The sequence below is a fragment of the Pipistrellus hanaki genome (assembly GCF_964339955.1).
Source record: "Pipistrellus hanaki genome assembly, chromosome: 5".
Lineage (NCBI taxonomy): Eukaryota > Metazoa > Chordata > Mammalia > Chiroptera > Vespertilionidae > Pipistrellus > Pipistrellus hanaki.
The window spans coordinates 31907673-31934167 of NC_140507.1; the positions used below are offsets into that span (position 1 = coordinate 31907673).

General features: G+C 48.9%; 1 protein-coding gene across 12 annotated transcripts in view; it reads right to left on the reverse strand.

The window, feature by feature from the left end:
* LOC311623967 (uncharacterized protein) overlaps window positions 1-17483 on the reverse strand; it is a 121393-nt gene extending 103910 nt beyond the window's left edge. For 4 of the 12 annotated variants that reach the window (XR_014795232.1, XR_014795233.1, XM_084886680.1 and 1 more), the window contains exons 1-2: window positions 16820-17475; window positions 7584-7693 (exon numbers count right to left, since the gene is read on the reverse strand). Coding sequence is in view for 10 of the 12 variants with exons in the window: in XM_084886680.1 (XP_084742806.1) it covers window positions 7584-7693; window positions 16820-17267 (558 nt within the window). In the remaining 2 variants the exon portion in view is untranslated. Of the gene's footprint in view, window positions 1-7583; window positions 7694-16819 lie in introns of all 12 variants that reach the window. The other 8 variants (XM_084886686.1, XM_084886687.1, XM_084886681.1 and 5 more) reach the window with 7 other exon arrangements.
* Window positions 17484-26495: the final 9012 nt, after the last annotated feature.

Genomic DNA, 26495 nt, shown 5'->3' on the forward strand with positions numbered 1-26495 from the left:
ATCGACCTGCTGCCTCTTGCACACCCCCTACCGGGGATGTTCCCGCAACCAACGTACATGCCCCTGACCGGAATCGAACCAGGGACCTTTTAGTCCGCAGATTGATACTCTACCGCTGAGCCAAACCGGTTTCGGCTCCCTGACTACTCTTGGGGATGGAGGGCTGGCCTCGAGGGGACACTGCCAGAGACCAAGGAAGAAGCCACTGTCCCTGCAGACCCCGGCATGGCCACCCACGGAGGGCCCCCGGTGCTCTCTGGGAAGCTTCTAACATAGGACAGGAGCGATATCGGCTTCATTTGCTGTTATCTGTGAACTCCTCAGTGTGGAAATGTTTGTTTAAAATCCCTAAGGTGACCAGATGTCCCGCTTTTGGCAGGATAGTCCAGATTTTTAACAATTTGTCCCGCGTCTCGCGGCGTTTTAAAAAAGTCCCGATGCTTTGGACAAATTGTTAAAAATCGGGACTGTCCTGCCAAAAGCAGGACGTCTAGTCACCTTAAAAATCCCCCTCTTGTCAGTGTATGAGGGATAGGAATAGGAACAGACTTTATAGATTTACAGTTTATATTTACGAAAAGGTCCTTATTTTTGAAAATACATTTTTATAGATTTCAGAAAGGAAGGGAGGGAGAAAGAGAGAGAGAGAGAGAAAATAGAGACATCAAAGATGAGAGAGAATCATGGGTCATCTGCCTCCTGCATGTCCCCTACTGGGGATCAAGCCTGCAACCTGGGCATGTGCCCTGACCGGGAATCAAACCGTGACCTGCTGGTTCATGGGTTACGCTTTAATCTGAGTCAGGACAAAGGAGGGAAACTGTATTGATAGTTTGATGCCAAAATTTCACAGTACCACCTAGAAAAGCGATTTCTTTAACAACTTAAGAGTTTATGTTGTTAAAAAGTTTTTATCTGAGATGTATTAAATATTGCTTTATTTTTCAATTAAAAGTGGTTTCCTCCTAAAAAAATAAAAGTAAGTAAGAAAGTAGGACAGATGTTCTCCTCTGTGACACAGTTCAGTCCAGAGAGGGAGCTGGGGGTGGAGCAGACTACCTGAGGCCACAAGGCCACCAGGCCAACCCCTGCCCCCTGGAGGGAGGCAGCGCGGGGTGAGGGTGGGTGGCCCTGGACTTGGACCTGTGGAGGCCAGGTCAGCAGCGTGGAAGCCGTGCGGCCTCTTCATTTGGTTGTTGTGTGGATTAAAGAAGATAATACATGCAAAACTCTCAGTATGATAAACCGTCCTACCTTTTAGCCATATAAGAAGTTTTGTTTTGTTTTGTTTTGTAAGGGTTTTTTTGTTTTTGCTTTTTTTTCCCCAAGAACACTGAGTAAAAGGAAAGAAGCCGGGAAATAAAGAGCACGGCATCGCACAACAGCCGCTTCATCATCCGCCCCGGACAGCAGCAACAACTGCAAGGAACACACAGAGGCCGGAGCTCGGGCCCGTCCCGGCAGAAGCACGTGAGCGCTGCTTCCGCCCACACGCTGGCGGCGAGGAGGATGAAAATAGCTCCCGGGCCAGGCCCAGGCTGAGCAGCTCGCATGGCGCACTTTATCTATCTCACGCTGTAAGGAAATCTGTGGGGCAGGTATTTTTCTTCCCTTTTTACAGATATAGAAACTGAGAGCTGAAGAGGCTGAATAATTTCTCAAGCACGCCCCGCCCCTGCACCCACACACACAGGGGCAGAGCTGGGGTCCAACCCCGCCTTCCTGACGTGGGCCTCCCTGGGCCGTGCTGCCTGCGGCGACAAGCTAAGCTAAGGTGACCACACGCCCCGCTTTTGGCGGGACAGTCCCGATTTTTAACCATTTGTCCCGCGTCCTGTGGCGTTTTAAAAAAGTCCCGATTTTTTTCCAAAAATCGGGACTTTTTTAAAACGCCACGGGACGCGGGACAAATGGTTAAAAAAGATTCTTTCCAAAAATCGGGCCTTTTTATTTTTTTTATTTTTTTAAAATATATTTTATTGATTTTGTACAGAGAGGAAGAGAGAGGGATGGAGAGCCAGAAACATCGATGAGAAAGAAACCTCGATCAGCTGCCTCCTGCGGGCACGTCCCCAGTAGGGGGCGTGCCCGCAACCAAGGTACATGCCCTTGACCGGAATCGAACCCAGGACCCTTCAGTCCGCAGGCCAATGCTCTATCCACTGAGCCAAACCAGTTTTGGCTTATTTTTTATTTTTATTTTTTATTTTATTGATTTTACACAGAGAGGAAGAGAGAGGGATAGAGAGTTAGAAACACCAATGAGAGAGAAACATCAATCAGCTGCCTCCTGCACACCCCCCACTGGGGACATGCCCGCAACCAAGGTACATGCCCTTGTCCGGAATCGAACCTGGGACCTTTCAGGCCCCAGGCCGACGCTCTATCCACTGAGCCAAACCGGTTTCGGCAATAATTGGGACTTTTTTAAAACTGCGGGACGCGGGACAAATTGTTAAAAATAGAGACGTCTGGTCACCTTATTCTAAGTGTGGCCCATTTCCTGGGACAACCCACGGCGGAGTCCTTAGGTCTAACCTCCCGGAGCAGGGGCACTGCTGTGTATCGAAGATTGGTGGCAACAATCCCCTGGCAACAGGGTAAGCTGGAAAGGGCATCTGTGTTCCTGCCCCAAAGGGCAAAAGTCAGGTGGTCTCTTTACCCAGAGGATCTGAGCCTCCTGAGGGAGGGCCCGGCTTGGCCCTGGGACGGAGAGTTTTAGCGTGCCCACCTGCCACCTGCAAGCCTGTTCCAACCTCCCCAGCCTCCCAGGTACGGCCTTTGTGATGGCCTGGGGGGGGGGGGGGAGGTGGTTCAGGATCTGGCCGGCACCATGCAAAGGTGGGGAGTACCGGAAGCACAGCACCCCAACCTCTGCCTCTCTCACACCAAAGAGCCCTCACGGATGCCCCTCCCCAGGCCCTCTTCCTGTCTACGATGAAGGGTCGTGTGCGCTGGGGAAGCCCTGATCACCCAGCCCCATAAGAGTCAAAAGCAGCTGCCAAAGGGTTCAACTCAGCTAGAACTGTCGGTATACATTAGGGTGACCAGACGTCCCGGTTTTTCACAATTTGTCCCGCGTCCCAGGGCATTTTAAAAAAGTCCCGATTTTCCCCCCAAAAAATCGGGACTTTTTAAAAAAAATACATTTTATTGATTTTTTTTTTTTTTACAGAGAGGAAGGGAGAGAGAGATAGAGAGCTAGAAACATCGATGAGAGAGAAACATCGACCAGCTGCCTCTTGCACCCCCCCCACCGGGGATGTGCCCGCAACCAATGTACATGCCCTTGACCGGAATCGAACCTGGGACCTTTCAGTCCGCAGGCAGACTCTCTAACCACTGAGCCAAACCGGCTTCGGCAAAATCGGGACTTTTTTCAAACGCCGAGGGACGCGGAACAAATTGTTCAAAATCGGGACTGTCCCGCCCAAAGCAGGACGTCTGGCCACCTTAGTATACGTTGACATTTTTTTCCTGGAGACCAGAATGAATTCCAGGGGGAAAGCCCTGGCCTCGGACCCCTTGAGCCAAGGCTTCCATTTCTGGCTTTTCCCTCTAACTCTCCACATGACCTTAAGCAAGTCCCTTAGCCTCCCTGGTCTCAGCGCCCCTTCCGGTTCCAGGGGAAGAAACGCACGAAGTTTTACCTTGAGCCCGGCCCCGCGCTGGGTGCCTCCGCACGCAGACCCTCAGCATGGCCTTTGAGGTAAGTCCTGTTTCCATTCCATCTGCAGGCGAGGAAACTGGAAGAACGGGGAAGCCAGGGGAACAGGCCCCAGGCACATGGTTTGTTTTCCCAAGCTCTTAACCCCTGTGCAGAGGTACTTTATAAACACGAGGACAGACGCAAAAGTGTTTTGAAACAAGCAAAAAAAAAAAAAGGGGGGGGGGGAAGGCTGCATAATATAAATATAAAACACAGCCCCTGGACATGGTTTGAAGAATGTTCCTAATCCCCTTAAGAACATTCTGTAGACTCTGTCCACCGAACCAGAGGCCTCTGAGGTGAGAAGGCCCTGCAATAAGTCTTTTGTTTTTCCCTCTTCCCCCTCCCTTTGGGCAGGAATGCCACGGCTAGCACGTTCTACAGGTGAGACCAGAAAGGTCACGCCTAGGCCCTCAGCCGGCAGGGGAGGAGGGAGACAGATGTGGTCATGGTGGGGCCCCTCCAACAGAAATGTAAACATTTTAATATAATATCCAAGCGCATCTTTCCTTAAACACAAACTGCATTTCCCTTCTGAGCTGGTCAGCATTCTGTTCTAAACGTAGTGGGCCCCCTCCCCTCCCCACGAAGCTCTGCATGGGGGCCCTGGCCGAAGACCACAGAGCGGGTGGTGGCTAACGGCAGCAGAAAGAGGCTACGCCGAGCAGGACGCCGGGCAGATCAAAAGGCCCTCTGGGAAGGCTGCAGGTCTGGAGGCCAAGCAGCCAGGAACACGCCCCCAACATACCTTAGGGCCGGGCAAGAACACAATCCTATCTTCCTACGGTGGCCCGCAAGGCTGGGTGGCCAGGGCCGCCTCCTCCCTCTGTGGCCTCTGCTCCTCCCACTCTCCTCCTGCCCGACTCTCTGATGCCCTGGCCTCCTTGGTGCTCCCCACACAACCCCATCTCGGGGCCATGACCTTGCTGTCCCCTCTGCCTGGAACAGACATTCGGATGGCTTGCTCCCTGGCGCCACCGGGTTTCTGTTCAAACACCTCCTCCTTCGAGAAGTCTCCCTGGACTGCCCTGTCTCTGTGCCTCACCCTGCTGCGCTCCTCCCCGGGGCACCCACTGCTCCCTGACACTGTGTTCAGCGCTGTCTGTCTCCCAGATGGGACCGTAAGCTCCGTGAAGGCAGGGGCGCGGGTTTTGTTTGTGGCTGTAAGCCCGAAGGTGCTTCACTGTTTGCTGAACGTTCGGTGAAGAAATGAGCGCAGGAATGGACGGGAAAGTTCCGCACGCGCATTCTCCTGCTCGTGCTGGAAGATCGGGGCAGTGACAAGCGTCAGCTTGTGCGGTGGCTGCCGCTGCGCTGTCTCCCTGCCCGGACTGCCGTCAGCCCTGCGGCCTCCACTCGGAGGGAAGGCTGGTCCGGGGCCTGCAGCTCCCGAGCTCCCCGCAGCCTCTGCAGCCTGTGGGGCTTGTCTGGACTGCAGCCTGCAGACCACGGAGGTCTGGCCGGGTGCCTGCGGGCTTTCTCAGGGCCTCAGAGAGACCGGGGAGTGACTTACCCACCGTCTCCCCTCTCCCCGGCCCGGTGAGCACAGGAGTGACGCAGACAGACAACGCAGTCCTGGACAGACCCTCAGGGTCACAAAAGGTCAGCGCTGGGTGAAGCCTCGGGGATCCCAAGACCCGCCTGTGCTCCGCAGATAACACAGGCCCAGGGTGTGTGCGTGTGTGTGTGTGTGTGTGTGTGTGTGTGTATGTGTGAACTCTGGGGTCTGGCGGACCCAGCTTCCAGCAGCTGCGTGACCTTTGAGAATCATTTGAGAAGGCACTACAAAAGCACTGCTCATCTCAGGTGTGAAATGGAGATAAAAGACCCTCCTTTAAACAGGAAGCTTGTCCTTCTGTTCAAAGTCTTTATTTCCATTCTTGATGATATTTAAGTCAAACATCATCCTAACCCTAAGTATTTTGGCTTGATAATCAAATCTTACCGCCACCAAAATTGGGTCAACCCAACCTACTCAGTGTGACCCCCTCTGGGCTGCCCCCCCCCCCCCCAGCTGTGTGCCTGGAAGCACACCACCTTCTTTTCTCCCGTCTGAGTTACAAAGCCCAGGAGCAGGCCCCACAGTCTTCCCTGCCGAGGGCTTTTCTGGGAACTCACAAGTGGGAACTCTGCCATGCACATGTGACAGTTACAGGAAAAAGACACTTTTTTATTTTTTAAATTTACATTTCTTTTTAAAACTTTATTTTATATATATATATATATATATATATATATATATATATATATATATATTGTTTTTTTTTTTTGAAAGGAAAGGAGATGGAGAGAGAGAGAGAGAGAGAGAGAGAGAGAGAGAGAGAGAGAAACATCAATGATGAGAGAGAATCATTGATCTGCTGCCTCCTGCATGCCCCCTACTAGGGATCGAGCCCAAAACCTGGGCATATGCCCTTGACTGGAATTGAACCCGGGACCCTTCAGTCCACAAGCTGACACTCTACCCACTGAGCCAAACCAGCCAGGGCTAATTTTATGTTTTAATTACAGTTTAGATTCAATATTATCTTCTATTAGTTTCAGGTGCACAGCAAAGCAGTCAGAACATACCTTGCAAAGTGTTTCCCCGAAATTTCCAGGACCCACCCAGAAACCAAGTTCTGATTCTCCCCCCAGAACATGTGACCCTGGAGGGCAACAGCCTCTTCTCTTGAGGGTGTCTCCACTCACCGGGCACTAAACAACACTCCCTGCCTCCAAATACTCCATTTCCCGAGGGAAGGAATTGAAAGATAGAAATAAATTGGAGACAAATTCAAGTCATCCCTATTTCTGCGTGCTCGGCCTGTGTGGAGAAAAAAAAATAAAAATCATCTCTATTTCAAACCCAGACTTGACAAGCAGAGCCACGCCCTAAACACGAGGGTAGAATAAATCATGAAGACCAGCCCCAGGCAAAAGACTTCAGGAAGGAACACACAGTTAAACTGAAAACTGTTAACTGGTGCTTAAGAAAAAAACACAACAAACAGCCCGGAAATGTTTTTTAGGAGGGTGCCCATCAAAGTCCCTCGGGGGCCGGTTTGTCCTTCCACACCTGCTTTTACTAAAAAACCAACAGCCCAATACCAGAGCTTTGTGAGTCAGAAGCCGAGCGAAACCGGACGCGGACGCGGAGGCACTGAACTGTGAGGCACAGCACCCAGGGAGCAAGCGACAGCCAGGCCGCGGCTGGCCGGGGCCCGGGGGCCAGGAGGGTGGGCCGCGGGGACGCTGAACCCACAGCAGATGGGGGACCCGGCCGCTCCCGCCTGTCCCTCCTCCAGCCTCCACGCCCCCGCCCACCCGCTAAGCACAGCTGGAGAAAAGTCCTTGCACAATCCGCCACCAAACCAATTCCACATTATTTCACATGAGACTCAGAACCAACACAGATTGCTTTCTAATGCTTTTTAAAACGAGATTTTAAGAGACAACACTGAGAAAACTCCAGCGTTATGAAGAACCTTTTGATTTTAACTTTATAGGTGGTGATCTTTTTGAATGCAATTCTGCTTCTACACAAAGAAACTGTCCCTTTAATTTTCAAACAGCTGGAACTTCGAAGGACCACGAGCTCCCACACATGTTGAACGAAAGGGAACTGTTCTGGGGGGGCCCCCGGCTCCCTGGATGACAAAAGGGTGGGACACCCCACTCCCAGGGCTGAAGATGACCCCCGGCCCCTCGTCCCCTCTGCAACATTCTGGTAATATTTCTGGTAATACTGTTATTGTTGTTTTTGTAAACAAACCGAAAATCAACAAACTGCCTCAAAATCCAACATGGGTGGTTTACACCAACCCCTATGTTAACGATAAATAAATAACGCAGAGCAGAAAAGAGGAAAGCTCTGGTCAAGCTGCACACTCACCCAGGGCTGGTGGTTGGCGTCTCCAGGAGAAGGGAGTCCATTTTCTCGGTTCCCTGCTGTCCAGCCCCAGGTCTGCCTGCAGTGCAGGGAAGTCCAGGGCGTGCTGCCACCTGCAGGCGAGACAAGAAAAAGCAGACGTTGTGGCTCAAAGTTGCCCACCTGAGGTCTGGGAGCTTCGGCAAGCAATTTGCAAGACTGAGTCCCGTCCTGGTGCAGGAGCCAGGAGACGTCACTCAGTTCTGTGTTTGGGATCCCACCTCAGAGCCGCCACAGACACACTAAAAATTCTCAGCCACAAAGAGCTCAAGTATTTCTTAACAGCAGCAAATTCTCACACAGGGCTCGCCAGCTGCCAAACGGTTTGCCTGTGTTAACTCCCTGGGTTATCACAAAAACGGGTGAATATCTTAGATCTCTGCCAATCTGCCCAGCTCTTGAGCTAGATTAGATCATGGAAATGAGGACCTGATAAAACCATCTTCAAAGAGGGTTCGGATGTGAGACTGTGATAGAGTCCGAGCATCCCGCAGGTGAGTCATTTCCTAAGTTTTTGTCGAGTGCCTGTCTTGGACCAGGCATGGCTCTGGGACCCGGGAGGAGAGGCTTGAGCTCACACACAAAGCCCCTGCTCTCCTGCAGCTCCCATTCTGGTGGAGGGAGGCGACAGAGAGGGGACAAGTGCTGTGCAGATGACAAAGCAGGGTAAAAGGGATAGATTCGTTCTATTATTCATTCGTTCCTAGGTTTCCCAGGACTTACTAACCACCTTCCACAGCCAAGCACTGCTCTGGGATGCAGCGATGGGCCAAGAACAGACTGGGCCCCCGCTGGCATAGCATACTTAACAACAAGGGAGAAGCACATATGAATCCAACAATCACCGGAATAAATGCAACGCTGCTGACCTGTGGTAAGTGTGATAGTGCAGTGGTCGGCAAACTCATGAGTCCACAGAGCCAAATATCAACAGTACAGCGATTGAAATTTCTTTTGAGAGCCAAATTTTTTTTTAAACTTAAACTTCTTCTAACGCCACTCTTTTAATATAGACTCGCCCAGGCCGTGGGATTTTGTGGAAGAGCCACACCCAAGGGCCAAAGAGCCGCATGTGGCTCAAGAGCCGCAGTTTGCCGACCACGGTGACAGGGGGTGGCACAGGTCCCAGTGAGAGCATCCCAGGGAGGCCTGACCTTGTCTGAAGCCTCGGGAAGGCCTGGGGGGGGGGGGGGGGGGGGAGTGTGGGGAGAAGCATTCTTGGCAAAAAGCACAGGCTAGACCATGAATAGCAGGTCAGAGGCGGAGAGGGGAGAGAGGGGCAGGGAGAGAGGGGGCAGGGGGCTGTGGGGTAGGGGTTGGGTAGCTCTTGCATGGCACTCCCAGCCGTGAAAGGTCCTGATCGCCCGAGAACCAGAGCACCACCCAGGGGTCTGGCAGAGAAGTAACGTGGCGGGATGCGAGTCTTTTTTTAAAAGATTCACTGTGAGGCTGGCTGGATAAGGCCCCACCACAGGTGCTGACGTCTGAGTCCCTGGGAGCTGTGCACATGTTCCCTTACAAAGGGATGTAGCAGGTAAGATTAAATTAGGCATCTTGAGATGGCAGGATTGTCCTGGAGTGTCCAGGTGAGCTCCGTGTCACCACAAGGGTCTTCGTAAAAGGGAGAGTGCCAGGGTGATTACAGAGGAGGAGTGCCAGGGTGATGCCACGTGAAAAAGACTGGTAGGCTTAAAAGGTGAGGAAGTAGCCGAAACTGGTTTGGCTCAGTGGATAGAGCATCGGTCTGCAGACTGAAAGGTCCCAGGTTCAATTCCGGTCAAGGGCATGTACCTGGGTTGGGGGAACATCCCTGGTAGGAGGTGTGCAGGAGGCAGCTGGTTGATGATTCTCTCTCATCGTTGTTTCTAACTCTCTATCCCTCTCTCTTCCTCTCTGTAAAAAAACAATAAAATATATTTAAAAAATAAATAAATAAATAAATAAAAGATGAAGAAGTAGCCATAGCCAAAGAACGAATGATGCCTCTTGAAGCTGGAGAAGCCTAGATTTGTTACAGCAGCAGTAAGAGACCGATACACGCTGTCTTCGGTGAAGAGACACACTGTCAGTAAGGAGAAGGGGAGGCAGGGGCCAGTTGGAGGTCACTGTGTTATCCAGGCAAGCAGTGTGAGAGCCTGAGCCACAGCCGTGGCAGTGGGAGGGGAGAGGCGTTGAAGGAGGGGAAGAGTCAATGAGTCAAAGGTCTTGCTGCCACCTGGCAGATGCTACCTGAGTGCAGCATCAGGCGTCTCCCAGGCTCAGGACATGGCTGGCTTATCCTGGGCAGAGCCCAGCACCTCCAGAGAAGGAGGAAGCTGTACCGGGCTATAGACCACGCCTGGATTCTCTCACCAGGGGCCTGCCAGCCCCAGCCCCACAAAGGAGTCCGGAAACAAGCTCTAAGAAGGAACAGCCTGGGAACTGCCACCGGGCAAAAGGTAGCAAATGCTTCTGCCAAGCAGTAGGCCTTGCGGTGAACATTTTTTTCCTTCCAAACAAAGAGATTTCGTAATCTTGGAAACGAGGTGCCCAAACTTAAATACACACATCTGCAGCCCAGGTGATGCATAGCCACAATGATATCCAATGTGTTGAAACTTCATGGTCAGTGAAATAATACAGAAATCAAAGGGAGATCATAAATGAGACACTAGGAGACCCTCTCCCAGCATCTACTCCACTCCCATGGAATGTCCCAGAGCTACTGAGAACGTGGTGTCCTGCCTTGGTCCTGCCTATTGGGTCTATTGAGAAGAAAAGGCGTCTACGGCCATACCACCCTGAACGCGCCCGATCTCGTCTGATCTCGGAAGCTAAGCAGGGTCGGGCCTGGTTAGTACTTGGATGGGAGAAGAAAAGGCAATGCAAATGATTCCAGAGCGTTTTCTATGCGTTCTTCCTGTTTTATTGCAAAAGTATAAACATATACCCACCACGTACTTTGGGGTTTTCTGAGGGGTGACAAGGAAGTCTGAAAGCACTGCTCCCCCTACCCCTAAACTTACCCCCACCCCCACCCCAGATGGCTTTGGGTCAGGCCTCAGGGACCTAGGAGCATGTCAAGACCCAGGAGTGCCTGCAGATTGCAAAATACCAGGTAGTCCAGTTAGGGTTGGAACAGGTTAATTAAAAATCATATATATGTATACATGTATTGTTTTTCTGGTGACAAAAGTGGCATATGTTTTCAACCATCCAGAGATCATTTATTTGGAAATATTTTCTTTCAGTCTTTTTTCCAGTAATTTTTGTGTGTATCTATATAGCTATAATCTCTTTAAAATAATTTTTTAGGTACTGTGTATATTTTCTTTTGCAACCAGCTTTGTTTTATATAACAGTAATAATTTTTCTGTGCCATTAAATATTTTTTAAAAAAATAATTGGCAGTATTCCATCCTAGAAAGGCATCAGAATCACTTAACCAATTCCTTCCTGCTGGAAAACTGAGTGGAAGGTTCTGTAGCAGGAGTCCCACGGGAGGAACAGCCCGCAGAGAAGGTCGCCCCATTGAGAAGCTGTCTGAAGCTCTGAGTATTCCTTGGGGCCATGCTTCGCACGTTTCAGTCTTCCATACGTCACCGTTACTAGTTCACTGTAATCATATGTCATCTGTACCATACTTAACATTTCTCTCTAAGTCAACTCATTCTCCCTTCAGTGAATGTGTTTTAAAAGCAAACCTCACTCACTACTGTCAATGGAAAGCCGGCATCCTAGTCACAAATGAAGGCGACTGGGAAAATGAGCACGAAGGAAAGCAAAACAGAGCGGTGAAGATACCGTTAAGATACCGCTGTCCCTTTGATCGTTCTTTTATATCTAAAGGGAGAGGAGGGAGGTTTGGAGGGTTTTTAAAGACAGTCCAGCCCCAAGCTGGGACCTTTCTCCTTCCCTCCATCAGAAGATTGAAAAGGGCAGTCACTTATCCCCATGTGAGTCAGGGTGAGACAATGCTGTGTGTTCCACCTGGAACCACTCCGCACCATCCGAAATAACCTCACGTGGGAAACACGTCTCCGGACAGACTACCGGAAATAGCATTACTGGGATAAAAGGTATGGACACTTTAAAGAGCTTTTGACAAACACCACCCAAGTTACTGGCAGCACCATTGTACTATCAGAGTGCCCATCTGACTTCACCCTCACATAATGAATATGATAAACAGCAATGTTAACATGTTAAGCTTTTTAGTGTAACATATCCAGCAGTTGAAGTTTCAAAGCATACTCCTGCAGCTAGTCTTGGACCCGGGGGCAGGGCCATGACACAAATCTTCACTTAGAGGTAGGTCTACACAGCCCGACATTGCACTTCTTAACCTAAAGGAAACTCGGTAAAATATTAAAGGAAACTCGGTAAAATATGAGGAAGTGACTCCAGCACTGGCAAACATTTCAGAACGCGTTTGTGCCAGCAAAGGTCAAGTGAGGATTAGAATAGCATGGGCTCGACAGTGTGCGTTTGAGAAATCAGAGGCCGGAGAAGCAGTACTGGCGAAACACAGATAACTACAAATGTTCCACAAGCCAATGAAAACACTAAAAGAAACACGTGTGGGAGCCCTCCTATCCTGGTAGGATAGGCCGTTGCACAAATCGGTTAAAGATGAATGCAATTGTTAAGATTTCAAAAATAGAAAAAGGAAACTGTATTCTGAAGCATGAAGAGTCAGTAACAATGGGAAGCTCCCAGATTATTTCAGTAATTTCTGGGCAGACACCGTGTGTGTTTGTAGCTGTGGGAGAAAGGTGGGCGAGAAGATAATTAAAAACATGCTAAAAAGGTTCTTATGTTTGGAAGGAGGTTCAAGATCTGATTAATTGTGGGCGTGTGTAGGAAACCATAAGTTTGTCTATGCTTAAGAACTTAACGAGGGCTCCTGGTAAGACACAGAATTTAAAGTCACTAAATAAAAAGGAAGGAATGGGGACAAAGACGTCTTGATGAATCAGGAAAAAAAATCACAAGAAAAAAGGAAGGACCCCTAATAAGTATATGGCAAAGCAAGATGGATAATAGAAAGAGGGCCACACATATCAGTGATCAAAATAAACACGGATGAATTATATTCCACTATTCTATCTAAATGCCCACTAATGGAAAAATTGATAAATAAATTATGCCATTCCATTATAATGGGTGTGTGTGTGTGTGTGTGTGTGTGTGAACATACCACAGAAAGTTGTTCATGCCTTACATAGTTTAGAAAGTGGTAGAAAATTGTGTAAGTATAGAAAAAAATAATCCAGAAAAATACACCAAACTAATATCTAAGGTTACCTATAAAGAGTGGAATTATAGAAAATAGGATTGGTCTTTCCTGTCTAATTTTATGAGTGTCTACTACATTGTTTGCATCTATTACAAGCAACATGTAACCAGGAAAATAAGGTGAAATAATAAATATAAGAGAAGAACCAATTAAAGAGAGGATATAGAGAACAAAAAAATAAAAGTGGGTTGACAAAAACCCAAAGCATTTCTTTAAAAATAGACAAATCTCTGGGGAGACTGGTCAGGAATATCTGAGAGAGCCCTGGCTGGTGTTGCTCAGTGGCCAGAACATCAGCCTGCGCCCCGGGGGGTTGCAGGTTCCCCAGCCCCTGTCAGGGCACACGCAGGAGGCAACCAATCAATGTATCTCGCTCACATTGATGGTTCTCTCTCTCTCTTTTCCTCTCTCAAAAACAAACAAAAAATACCCTCATGTGAGGATTCTAAAAAAGTAAGAGTTAAAACTAGAAAGCTCTTTGCCCAGTCAGTGGCTGAGCATCAGCCTAAGAATCAGGAGGTCACTATCCAATTTCTGGTCAGGGCACATGCCAGTTTCAGGCTTAATACCCAGTGTGGGGCCTGCAGGAGGCAGACAGTCATTCTCTCTCATCATTGATGCTTTTCTCTCTCTCCCTCTCCCTTCGCCTCTGAAAGCAATAAAAATAAATATTTTTTTAAAAAGAGAAAATTGATCAGTTGGACTTCAACAAAATTGGGGAAAAAAAAAATTGCTTCAAAGAATACCATCAAGAAAGTGAAAGGGGGCCCGACTGGCGTGGCTCAGTGTTTGAGTATCTACTTATGAACCAGGAGGTCATGGTTTGATTCCTGGTCAGGGCACATGACCCAGGTGCAGGTTGCTGGCTTTATCCCCAGTGAGGGGTGTGCAGGAAGCAGCCAATCAATGATTCTTTCTCATCATTGATGCTTCTATCTCTCTTCCCCTCCCTTCCTTTCTGAAATCAATAAAAATATATATTTTTAAAAATATATATTTTATTTTTTTACAGAGGAAGAGAGATGGATAGAGAGTTAGAAACATCAATGAGAGAGAAACATTGATCAGCTGCCTCCTGCACACCCCCTACTGGGGATGTGCCTGCAACTGGAATCAAACCTGTGACCTTTCAGTCTGTAGGCCGATGCTCTATCCACTGAGCCAAACCGGTCAAGGGCATGCACCTTGGTTGCGGGCACATACCCAGCAGGGAGTGTGCAGAAGGCAGTTGATTGATGTTTCTAACTTTATATCCCTCTCCCTTCCTCTCTGTAAAAAAAAAATCAATAAAATATATATATTTTTAAAAGTGAAAGGGGGAAACTATTTTATATATATATATATATATATATATAAAATAGTTTCCCCCTTTCACTTTCATATATTCATATATATATATATATATATATATATATATATATATATATATATATAAATTCTTTTACCCAAGCCTGGCTGGCATGGCTTAGTAATTGAGTGTCAACCTATGACCAGGAGGTCACAGTTGTTTGATTCCCCATCAGGGCACATGCCCGGGTTTCAGGCTCAGTCCCTGGTGGCGACCTATCAATGATTCTCTCTCATCACTTTTCTATCTCTCTCCCTCTCCTTTCCTCTCTGAAATCAATAAATATATATATATATTTTAAAAGAATTCTTTACCCAAGAGAAATGAAAATATATGTTCACACAAAAATTTATACATAAATGCTCATAGAAGCATTTTTCATAATAGCCCCAAAGTAGACACAACCTAAATGTGCATCAACTGATGAATGAATAAACCAAATGCTGTAAATCCATTTGATGGAGCATTATTGGCCAATAAAATGAGCAAACTACTGCCATAGCCAGTTTGGCTCAGCGGATAAAGCATTGGCCTGCAGACCGAAGAGTTCTGGGTTCAATTCCAAACAAGGGCATGTACCTAGGTTACAGGCTCCTCCTGGGCTAGGCCCTGGTCAGGGCACATGCAAGAGGCAGCCAATCGATGATTCTTTCATCACTGCTATTTCTCTCTCCCTCTCCCTTCCTCTCTAAAAAAACAAATCAATAAAAATGTTTTTTAAAAAAAGAATATAAGCTGAAACCGGTTTGGCTCAGTGGTAGAGCGTCGGTCTACGGACTGAAAGGTCCCGAGTTCGATTCCGGTCAGGGACATGTACATTGGTTGCGGGCACATCCTCGGTGGGGGGTGTGCAAGAGGCAGTTGGTCAATGTTTCTCTCTCATCGACGTTTCTAGCTCTCTATCCCTCTCTCCTCCTCTCTGTAAAAAAATCAATAAAATATATTTTTTAAAAAGAAAAAAGAATATAAGACTGAGGATGCATTGGGCAGTTGAGGCTTATATGCCCTTCTAAACGAGGGGGAGGGAGGCAGGGGTCTAGGATTTCAAAGAGAAAGTACCCAATTCACAGTAGATGAGAAAGAGCAAACGTGTCAGCAAATTCTGAAACAATGGGGCGCTGAGGGGAGTCCGCCAACAGGCCTTGCGGGGCTTCTCCCAGTCTGCCACACCGACTCACATGTGTGAGGTGAACACACTGAGGTCAGTATGCCAGGCTGCGCTTCCGGAGGCAGGCTTTTCTATCGGAACTCCTTTAGGCAGGAGAGGATCAAAGGCTCTTTCGGTTCTACAAAATAGCCGTCTTAAGATCAATATCCCAGAAGGCATATTTTAGGGTGGCAAACTTTGGTTCCCCTGGAGAGGAAAGAGAACCATCCATGACAGTTAAATTTTAGTTTAATAGGAGGGAGCGAGAAGGGCCCTCGGAAACTCAGAAGTAAAGGAACAGCGTGGAGGAGGTTCATCACAAAATCAACCATCTGACTTTCTGGCTCCTGACAGAGACAGTGTTTTCTAAAAGTAATAAAACGCCGCCCTTCTGGGGTGGGACTCCATGTTTTAAAAATTAGGGCACTGAGTCATCTCATCAAATTCAGATGGCTATTTTCAAAGTTAAGGACGTTCCCAGTTTTGTCTCAGTAACGGGTCTTATGACCAGATCCAAGTAAATAAGCTTGAATTCCTTTTTATTGAGACAAAAGCAGAACAGAAGGGGGGTTCTTGGCTACAAAAACTGGGTTCTCGTCCGTGTTTGTACGTCAGTGCCTGCAGCCTTGCCACTTTGCTTTCAGCACTCAGTGCCTCCTCTCTACGCTTGCCCCCCACCACTGGCCTGCCCCAGACCTTCTCTGGCCAGGGGCTGGGGAACACCCCAGGGTCAGGGGCTGTCTCTACAGCCTTGAGGCGGCGCCCAATTCTTTCACTTCGGGAAATCTACTTTGAGCGGTAGATTTGACTCAGGACAAAGACCAGGGCACTCGTCTCTCCCCCTTTTGGCGGGCAGACGCAGGGGAAAGCTGCGTGGTTTGGGGAAAACTGGGTCCCCTGGGTGCATGTATGGCAGCCCTGGTTTGGGGTCCCTGCAGGGCCCCGGGGAGGGGCGGCATCCTGGCCCGGCTGCTCTCCAAACCTATGCCCCAGAGGGGTAACCGCCAGACCCTCGGAGGGCCCCCCAGGGACGCCCGGGGGCGCCGGATCTGAGAAGCGCAGACGGCGAGCCGCCGGGGACCCCGCGCGGGGCGGAGGGGACCTGACAGGGGAGAGGGGCCGAGGATGCGCTCCCGCCTCCCGCGGGGCTCAGGTGCGGCTCTCCGCCCCGCATCGCAGGCTCCCACCCTCCTCCTCCTTTTCCGACAGCCGGGCTGCAGCGGGCAGCGAGCTCGGCGCTCCCCCAGCCCGGAGCGCGCGGGGAGCCGGGGCTCGCCTCGCCGCGTCCCACCCCGAGCTCCCCGTCTCCCGCGCGGCCGGAGGTCCCAGCCCTCGAAGCCCCGCTCCGGGCCCTCCCAGCCCGGCGCCCCGCCCGCCGGGTCCGCAGGGAGGAGCCCGCGAGGCGGCCGCGGAGGGGCTGCGCTTACCTCGCGGCGCGGGCTGCGCCCCGGCTCCGGCTCCGGCCCCGGCCCCGGCCCCGCGCCCGGTGGCCGCCGCGCCAGCCCGGCCGCGGCCGCTTTCATTTTCCTCCGCTTTATCGGCGGGAAAACGAAAGCGAAAACCGCGAGAGGCGGGCCCGGCCCGAGCACCGAGCGCGGGCCCCGAGCCAGAGGCGGCGGCCCGGGCTGAGCCCCGCGCAGGGGCCGACCGGGCGGAGGCGGGCGGCGGGCGGCGGGCAGCCGGCGGAGGGCCCGCGCCGGGGTCCGTCAGAGCCGCTTCCCTTCCTTCAGCGCTTCCCGGGCCTCGTGGTCGGCGGCGGCCGGCGGGTCCGGCTGCGGGCACCCCTCGGGGGTCTCTGGCCGGAGAGAGGGGGATCCCTGCCTCGGAGGGATCCAGGTTCAAGGCGCAGAGCAGCCTGCTCCCTCGCGCGGGCATGCGCCCTGGTCCCTCTGCCAAACGGGTGCACCGTCCCTTGGGACAGCCTGGTCCTGGCACGAGGTGCCAGGCTCTTCCTCCGGGGTCAGCGGAGAAATAAGTCAATGGTGTGGGTGGAATGGGGGCCCCCTCCTTGGACAAGAAGAACTGGAACAGCAAGCTTAGGGTTTGCACCCCCTGGTCTTAATGGTGCCCATCAATACCCCATCAATATCTGACGTTCAGAGACTCCAGGGTTCAACCCCTTGGCTCTGTCACTTACTGGCTCTGTGATTTCGGAAACATTAGCTCTTCCTACCACAACGGGAGGCAGTAAGACAGACTGGAGCAGAGCAGGGACGAGGGGCCAGGTAGAGAAAGTCACCTGGTGGGAAGGCCCAGGTGTCTGGCAGGACAATTGTAAGGGGGGGGGGGGGGGGCCTAGTTGACTGCCTCCCTTAGCTATCACTGGGCATGAGATTTGGACCCCAGTGCTCTCCTCCCCAGAGATAGCATCTAGCCCTCAAGTTGTATTTCAGCTCCGGGCCCAGATAAGCAACAGACTGCCCCCGCCCCCCCCAAGCCAGTCAGTCAGTGGAAAGCTACTGGATATTCTATTAGGATCTTTCCCTGGTACTGCCCCTAAAATCTCCAGCCTTAAAAGCCTTAGGAAGGAGGACCCAGTGTTGCTCTCCCCTCTGGGGAGCACTCACCCTGCCCTGCCCTTCCTGCCCTTCTCTTCTCCTCTCCTCCCCCTCCCCTCTCCTCCCCCTCCTCATCCCCTCCTCTTCCCTCCCTTTCCTTTCCCTTCCTCTTCCCTTCCCTCCCCTCCCCGGCCCTCCCTTGCCCTCTTCTCCCCTCCCCTCCCTTCCCCTTCCTTCTCTTTCTTCCTCCCCATCTCCCTCCCTCTCCTCTGGCCCAGGCATGTTACCATTAGCTTCCTCACTCCCAAGTTCCAAGGGCCTTCCTTTACCTCCATAATCTGTTTCCTAAGGCCATCTCTTCTAGGAATTACCTTTCCTACCTCTGTAATGTACCCAATACATCTCTCATAGTTTGGGTCTTGCTCTGACTGAATTCTTCCCTAGCCAGAACCCAAGTACCTGAGGTTGCTGAACCCAGGTTTGGTCTGACACTCCTCTCCCCCCCTCCCCCCCTCCAGTCAGACACCTGGTGCCCTTCCCACGTCCTACAACACCATTAGGTTACAGGAGTTTAATGAACCAAATCATGGAGAAAATACTTCGTGTTTTACCTTAGGCTCTCTGTGGGTTCTTCGAGGGCAGTGACCAAGTCATTGCTTGATGGACATATTCTAATCGTCTGATACATTGGAGGTCTTCTCTGATAATAGGAAAGAAAGTTTTCTTCAAAGTTTGACTGGGAAGGCCTGAGGGCACTGCAGCCCGTGAGAAGGCACCTGGCACTTAGCCTGTCAGTCAGCCCCTGTAAGGATGCCCCTGGGCCAGGTGTTTATTAGCATAGAAAGCTGCTCCACAGTCAGGACGTCCCGGCAGCTCTACCCAGCACACACCTTTGAGATCTGAAAACGCTTTTGTAAGTATTTCCACTTGGAAAATGTTTACAAGACTCCATACTCCAAACACAATTTGCCTGCGTGTGTTTGTTCGTGTTTGTCATAGAGCAACATGTTACCTGCAACAGAAGAACAAAAAGTGCGTTGTCTGCCAGCGTCACTTTGGTTTGTCTGTTTGCAATTCCCATGCGTTCCCTGCATGATGGCGGCTTTGGTCTGCGGCTGGCCCTGTGGTTTTCCGGGCGTCCTTGCAGGTTTTTCCTCAAGAGCCGGTGGGGAGGTGGGGCAGGCCAACTGCTGGCCTTAGAAACACAGAAGCCCAAGTTTCCACTCTAGAAGAAGATGCTTTTGCTCTGTAGTATGAAGTAAAAAGAAAAAAAAAAATCTGGACAAGGCTTGGAGCCTCTTCCTTGTTATACAACAATTATTCTTAACTTCGGGAGAGCAAAATAGAGCTAACTCTACTTGTGCATAAAAAGTATGTCTGGGAGATGAGGAACAGGAAAAGAGAGGTTGAGACACGAGAAGATGAAGCCAAATCCTGGTCACCTGATATAGATGTTGCTCAAGTGAGCAGAGGTAGCAGGATGTGAGGGCTAGTCTGAAGTCGATCACCTTCGTGATTTCCCGAGGTTCAGATTTGGTCCTCAGCCTTGTGGGATCAAAACTTTTATCTTTGCCCTGGCTGGTTTGGCTCAGTGGCTAGAGTGTTCACCTGCGACTGAAGGGTCCCAGGTTCGATTCTGGTCAGGGCCATATGCCTGGGTTGCCAGCTCGATCCCCAGTAGGGGATGTGTAGGAGGCAGCCGATCAATGATTCTCTCTGTCCTTCTCCCTTCCTCTCTGAAATCAATAAAATATATTTAAAAAATATTTTTTTCATCTCTCCCCCCCCCCCCCCCTCAGCCACCAGGGTTGTGGGCTTGATCCCCAGTAGGGGGCATGTAGGAGGCAGCTGATAAATCATTCTCATCATTGATTTTTTTTTTTTTATCTCTCCCTCTCCCTTCCTCTCTGAAATCAATAATATATAAATATATTTTTTCATCTTTTTAGTGTTCCAGCTTTGATTAAAAGTCAACATTATATAAAATTAGAATGCCAACTTACTGATTTCATCTGTTTGCTAGCCTCTATGCGAGGTGCATTGCATACATTGCTTTATTTAATTCTCCCTATAATTACGTGGTGTATTCTAATGTTGTTTTTTTGTTTGTTTGTTTGTTTGTTTGTTTTCAGTTGGGAGGGAAAAAATTAAAGGAAATTCTCAGTTAGTATGTATGTAAGTGATAGTGTCGGGGTTCAAATAAAGGCATCTGATTCCAAAACCCGGAGCTGACCCATTCCTGTTAGAAGCAAAACTCTCAGGAACATTGGACTCTTGCTGTTGCCTGGTGAGTGCTCTCTCTACGTGTAACTGTGCACTTTGTGGCCCGTTTGTAAGAAGGCGGCTTGGCAAACTTGAAATCAGAATCAGAAGAGTCAGAATCTGGCTTAAATGCTGAATGCTGTCAGGCCTGGGCGTTCGCCTCCATCAGAGGCCACTCAGCCGCTGGGAGGGCTGCTCACCCAGACCCGCTGCCTGGCTGCCCTGCTCCTCGGGAGCATGCCCACTGGGCACTCCATCTGCGTGGCCTCCTGTCTTGATTATGCTCGTGGGTAGCCCCTCTTCAGGCGGACACATTTCTTATTTTAAATAGAGCAAGGCCTTATCAAGTTCAACAGTATGGTTAGACTCCTGGAGTCCTCATTCCTCTTTATGGAAGCATTTTGTTTGTATATTTTTGCTCTGATTGACTTGATATATAATTAAACTTACAAAGAGCAACTTTGTACCCCAACGCTTAGGGGGAAATGCACTTTCTTTTCCTTCCTATCACCCCTCACCTTCTAACTCTAGAGTAAAATCTTGTGCAAATAGCAAGTTACGGAACAAGCACTTTATCCAGGCCGCAATGGTCATTAATGAAGACCAAAATTCCCAGGCCAAGGCCAGCCTTCAAAGACATTGGGGGTGGGGGGCAAGAAGAGGTGATCAGGCGATACAGCTGGAGAACAATATAAATGCAAAGGAAGATAGAATTTGCTGATTAGAAAACACCTGGTGTGTGATTCAAATAAAAAGGGGAAAAAGTCAAATAACCCTTTTACATACTTCAAATATTTACTCAACCAATATGTTGTGACAACTACAAAATGCAGGCACTCTCTATGATTAGCCACTGCTATGATTCAAAAATGATCAAAAATAGACATGGTCTCTGCCCTCAGGAAACACACCTTAGTTAGGTAGCCAGACAGTCACGTAATTACTCAAATAGAGAAAACTATCCTGGATGCTACAAAGTGGGTTTGATTCTCAGAGGGAAGAACAAAGGATTTGAACTTGTCCGGGGGTCAGGAAAGTCTTCCTTGAAGAAGTGCTGCTTGAATTGGGAGCAAAAAAAATGAGGATTAATTAACTGAGTAAGTGGGAATGGGGCTGGAGAAGAGATTCCGTAAGTGGTGGTGGTGGGTGGTGGTGGGTGGTGGTGGGAGGGGAACAGCGTGTGCAAAAGTCCCAAGGGAGGCAGGAAAGAACCCAGAACACTTGGGGAACTGGAAGCAGGCTGGATTAGAACCCTTGTCCTCTATCTGATGTCCAAAGGTTAAACGGAGCAGACAGAGTCCACAGGAGGCTGGAGAGCAAGGGAAAAGCTACATCAGGTAGGGTCTTGATGGCCGTACTAAAGACTTAGGTCTTTATGAGCAGTAACGTTATATCATCCGATTTGTGTTTTGAAAAGACTGCTCTGTTTGCTCTGTGGCGAATGGCTTGAAATTGGCTCCTTTTGGGAGCAAGATGATGGTGGTAGTGGTGGAAGAGATGAAGAGAAACGAACAGATGAGAGATGGAGATTTAGACGGTAAAATGATCAGAACCACGGTGATGGATTGAGTCTCAGAGGCAAGGGAGAAAGAGATATCAAGCATGGCTCCCACGTTGCATAACTGAATGAATGAATGAATGAATGAATGAATGAATAGTTGTGGGAGCCATGTAGATACTCAGATCTCTCTTCAAGAGAGCCTCTGCAAAGAATATAGTTAGCCGCCAGACGCTGTGCCTTCCCATCCGCTGCAGTGTTCCCACAAGGCCACACGCTCTGGCTGCTCCTGGCCAATGAATGAGCACAGTGCGGGGTATCAGAGCCAGGTCATTTCTGCCCAAGGTGGGACTCCGCTAACAGGCAGTCTCTACCCGCCGGTCCCATCAATATGGCCAACACTTTCTCAGAACTGCTCTAGGAGGACCCAAAGTGACAAGGATGCCCTTTACTGAGCCGGAGAACATTGGAAAACACCCAAGTTTTGGAGGGCTTCGATTCTGCATGTGTCCGGTGATGCTTCAGGTGGGCAGGGAACCTCCATATCCACGTTCCAGTTATAAGATATGTTTGTGCTTTGCTATGAAGCTACCAACTCTGTCTTCAGTGGGAGCTAGAGTCTGGTCTTTGGGAAATGCTTGTTGTATAGATAATTTCCCAACGTCAATTTAGAACTGGATACTAGAAGCATTTGCCTCTAGAAAAAATATGACTTACCAGTAGCAAAAGTATCCTTTAACTTCCTTGAGGAGGAGGCAAAAGTCAAAAAATAGAAAGGGAGTGAGCTACCAGAGGTAAATCATTGTTCTTGAGCTACCAGAGGTAAATCATTGTGCTTTGGGGGCTCTGTTTTTCTGGGAAAAAGGAGGAGTTGTTTTGTTTTTTTTTTAATAAATGTTCCTGAAGGAAAGCAATTACATATTTGGCAGCACCAATGGAAATTTCTGTTAGTCCCTGAGAAAAAGAAGCTAGTACTCCAAAAGGCACTCTTGCTCTGACGTCTGTCTTCCTGAGCAAGATGCCCTTGGAGAGCTGGGTGGCATGGGCCAATCCTGTCACGGAGATTGGAGTCATGAGCAGCCTGTCTAAGCGAATCATCTGGGAGAGAGCAGAGCTGTTCCCGTCCAACATTGGTTCATCCTAGTGCAGTGGATTGAACAAAGTCAGAACTACTACCTTATATTTGAACTCTGAGCTCTCTCAAAGATCCAACATTTCCTTCACTAATCGCAGACCCCAGACAACCCACTCCCATCGCACGGCAGTGAGTTTACATCAGTGGTTCTCAACCTTTCTAATGCCGCGATCCTTTAATACAGTTCCTAGTGTTGTGGTGACCCCAACCATAAAATTATTTTTGTTGTTACTTTATAACTGTAATTTTGCTACTGTTAATGAATTGTATTGTAAATATCTGTATTTTCCGATGGTCTTAGGCGACCCTGCTAGGGATTGGAGAAGTTTTTAAAAATAGTGAAGTACACAGAAGAAACAAATCCATCCTTATCTTCATCTTGCATATTTAACGGTTTTATTTTTAATATTAAAAACCATTACAGCCTAAACCGGTTTGGCTCAATGGATAGAGCGTCGGCGTGCGGACTGAAAGGTTCGATTCCGGTCAGGGGCATGTACCTTGGTTGCGGGCACATCCCTAGTAGGAGGTGTGCAAGAGGCAGCTGATCAATGATTCTCTCTCATCAATGTTTCTGACTCTCTATCCCTCTTTCTTCCTCTCTATAAAAAATCAGTAAAATATATTAAAAAACAAACAAACAAACAAACAAAAAACCCATTGCAAAATTTATGCAATCTCATTATATGGAATTCAAACAACATAGAAAGTACATTATGTACTATAGAGCTCTCCCAAATCTTACCATCTAAAAATTATTACTATTAATATTAGAAAAATATTATTATAGACATTTTCCTTTGCCTTTATGCAGAGAGGAGAATGCAAAGGTAAAAAATGATATCTCAATAGAGTTTTGTGTGTATTTCTCTTATTAGGAGGGATGTAAATGACACCAACAACAAATGGGTCCGGGCTGCCTGTCACTACTTGAGCCAATTAAACAGAGACAGGGTTGAATTATGTATGAGCATTTGTTCCAATAATGCCAGCAGCACAGGAGAGAAGCAGGTCATCCAGGAAAGTCTGCTCTGCCATAAACCAGCTGTTATATTGGGTAGAAGGACAAAGATTACATGGGGAAGTATGCAAAGGGAATAAAAATGGGTATAATGGTTAGATTATGGGCAATGTGGGTATGGGGGGTGGAGGGACTCCATTGTTTGGGCAACAAGGTTGTTAATCTTTCCAATATAATGGACCACATTCCAAGGTTGACTCCCCTGGGGTATGTGTGTGTTGGGGGGCACAAGGCCGGGGCATGGTACAATTCCCAGCCAGGTTAGAATGTGCTTTCTTTAATCAGAACAAAACAATCATGGTTAACAGAGCATGATTAACATTTTTTATAACTAATAGCTAGTCCCTAATAGTCTATGTCTGCCATAACAAAACCTCTGATTCAGTCATCCTGGGCATCCTCTATCAGTGTCATTGAAGTTTTATGAAGATAAATTAGAAAACAGGTGTATTTTCCAAAGTGTTTTTTGCTGTAGCAATGGCATACAACATAAGGTATTGCTAATGCTGTGTGTGTTGCACCCAGACTCTTTGTATCAGTTTAAAAGCACTTTAGGAAAAGGAACGGAATGAAACACCCAGGGAAAGATTAGTTGTGCTGCTTACAACCTAACAACAGGGCCCTCTGCCCAACCCATTCACCATCACTTAGACTAGGCGTTAAGCAGGATAATTCTCTTTAGCAAACATAGCCCTTCTGGAATTCATGAGAGTGTTCAGGGAGCTCTGATGGAGACAAAAACCAGTTCCTAACAACAGGAAAAGATTATGGGGTAAGCCCTTCTTTACACATTTGTTTTTTTAATCAGTCACTCCACCTCCTCTGCTTTATCCTTATTATTCTATGGGTATCCTGGCTTCTCATTCTTACAGGTATTAACTGAACACATGACTCACCAACCATTCCTGAGATTATAGGTTGTGCACACCTCTCTTCCTGAGAGGAGATCCCTGGTCAGGATAACTTGGTCATCATCCCAAAGCCATGGCTCTGATAGAAAAACCCCACACAGGAGCCTGGAGGCGAGGGCAAAGGCCCTGGATTTCCTGACACTTGCCTCTGCCCAGGGAGTAGTGACTTGGGCTTTTGCTCCCACGGTGAGAGCTCTGAGCAATCAGGTAATTGGTCAGGCTTACACGACAATATAATTCTTAACGACCATTTTGTCTGCTTCCCGGCATAGAACAAAGGCCAGGAGGAATCAAACCACATCAGAACTAAAACTGCCAAGAAGCACCCAATTGCACATCAACATTCCTGTCGACCCAAGCCCACCTCCCAAGCCCCCAAATCCCACTGACGACCAAAGCTTCCGGCCAGAGGCTGCATATAAGGACCAGACTCCAGCTCCTAGGGGCTGCCATCTCTGACCTTTGGCTCGGTGACTCTTTGGCTCGGTGCTATGCAGCCCTTCCCTTTGGACATCCCCATCCCCTTTTCTTTAAATAAATTCAATTTTTTCTTTATTCACCGTCTAGGATTGCTATTTAGCCTGCCTGCGCACCACCACCTTGAACCTTTCAGTAAGTATGATTTTTGCTCCCAGAGGGGCCACAAATAACTGGAATCAGTGATAGTGAGAATAAGAAGGAAAACTCAAACTCTTCACTCATGTAACAGGAGAAAGGGCAGGCAAGACCGTAATTCATATTCTGGAGCCACCGTGTAGTCAGTTAATCTGGAACCCAGCACAGAACCAGGTCTGAGGAGAGTGGAGGAGCCAACAGTTTTAGGAAAGACGAGCTTCATGCCTTTTTAGTTATCTATCCCACACTGGAACTACCTACATGTTCTAGCAGATTGCCCTGTGACATATTGTATGTGTGTGCATGCATGTGTGCATGCACCATGTCCAACCCCAGTGCACAGCAGCTTTGACCAGTAGAGCAGCTTGACAGTGCTCACCTCGAGACTGCCTTGTGTGACCTCTTGCTTGCTTCCCAGGGGACAGAACCTGCTTGGGACTTACGCATGTGCAACTTGGACCTGTGGGGAGCTGACGTGTAGGGGGCTGCTTTCGATGAATGGATGGGGGATGAGACCAATATATAAATGCTTCCCCTTTTTATCTATGTGCAGACAGTTTTGAGACAGATTTCAGAAGGCACCTCAGATGTTCTGGATGGATGGAGCGGTGCCCTTGGTGCGGGCCCACCTCTCGCTCCTTCTCGTCTCCTCTGCCCGTCCTTTACTCCTGCTTTCTGGAATCTTGTCCCCAAATAAACCATCTGGCTGCACAGGAGCACGGGCCTCAGGCTCTGCTTTTATTATTGTTTTTTAAATATGTTTTCATTGATTTCAAAGAAGGAAGAGGGAGTGGTAAGAAACATCAATAATGAGAATCACGATCGGCTGCCTCTTGCATGCCCCACAAGGGGGGATTGAGCCCGCAACCCATGCATATGCTCTGACCAGGAATTGAAACTGTGACCTTCTGGTTCATAGGTTGCTGCTTAACCACTGAGCCACCCTGCTTTTTGGGGAAGCCAGGCTAAGACACCTGTGTAAGAAGGCTGGCTCAGTGCATTGTCAGCAGAGGGGAGGTTTCTAGCACACAGGGATTAAGTCTTAGCCCTAGAAGCTCACCACAAACCACTGCAAGAATTAGGCCAAGATGACCCCGAAATGTCAGGTGATGGTATGGCATGGCTCACCAAATTGTGGAAATAAAGGTTGTGGAGAGTTGCTA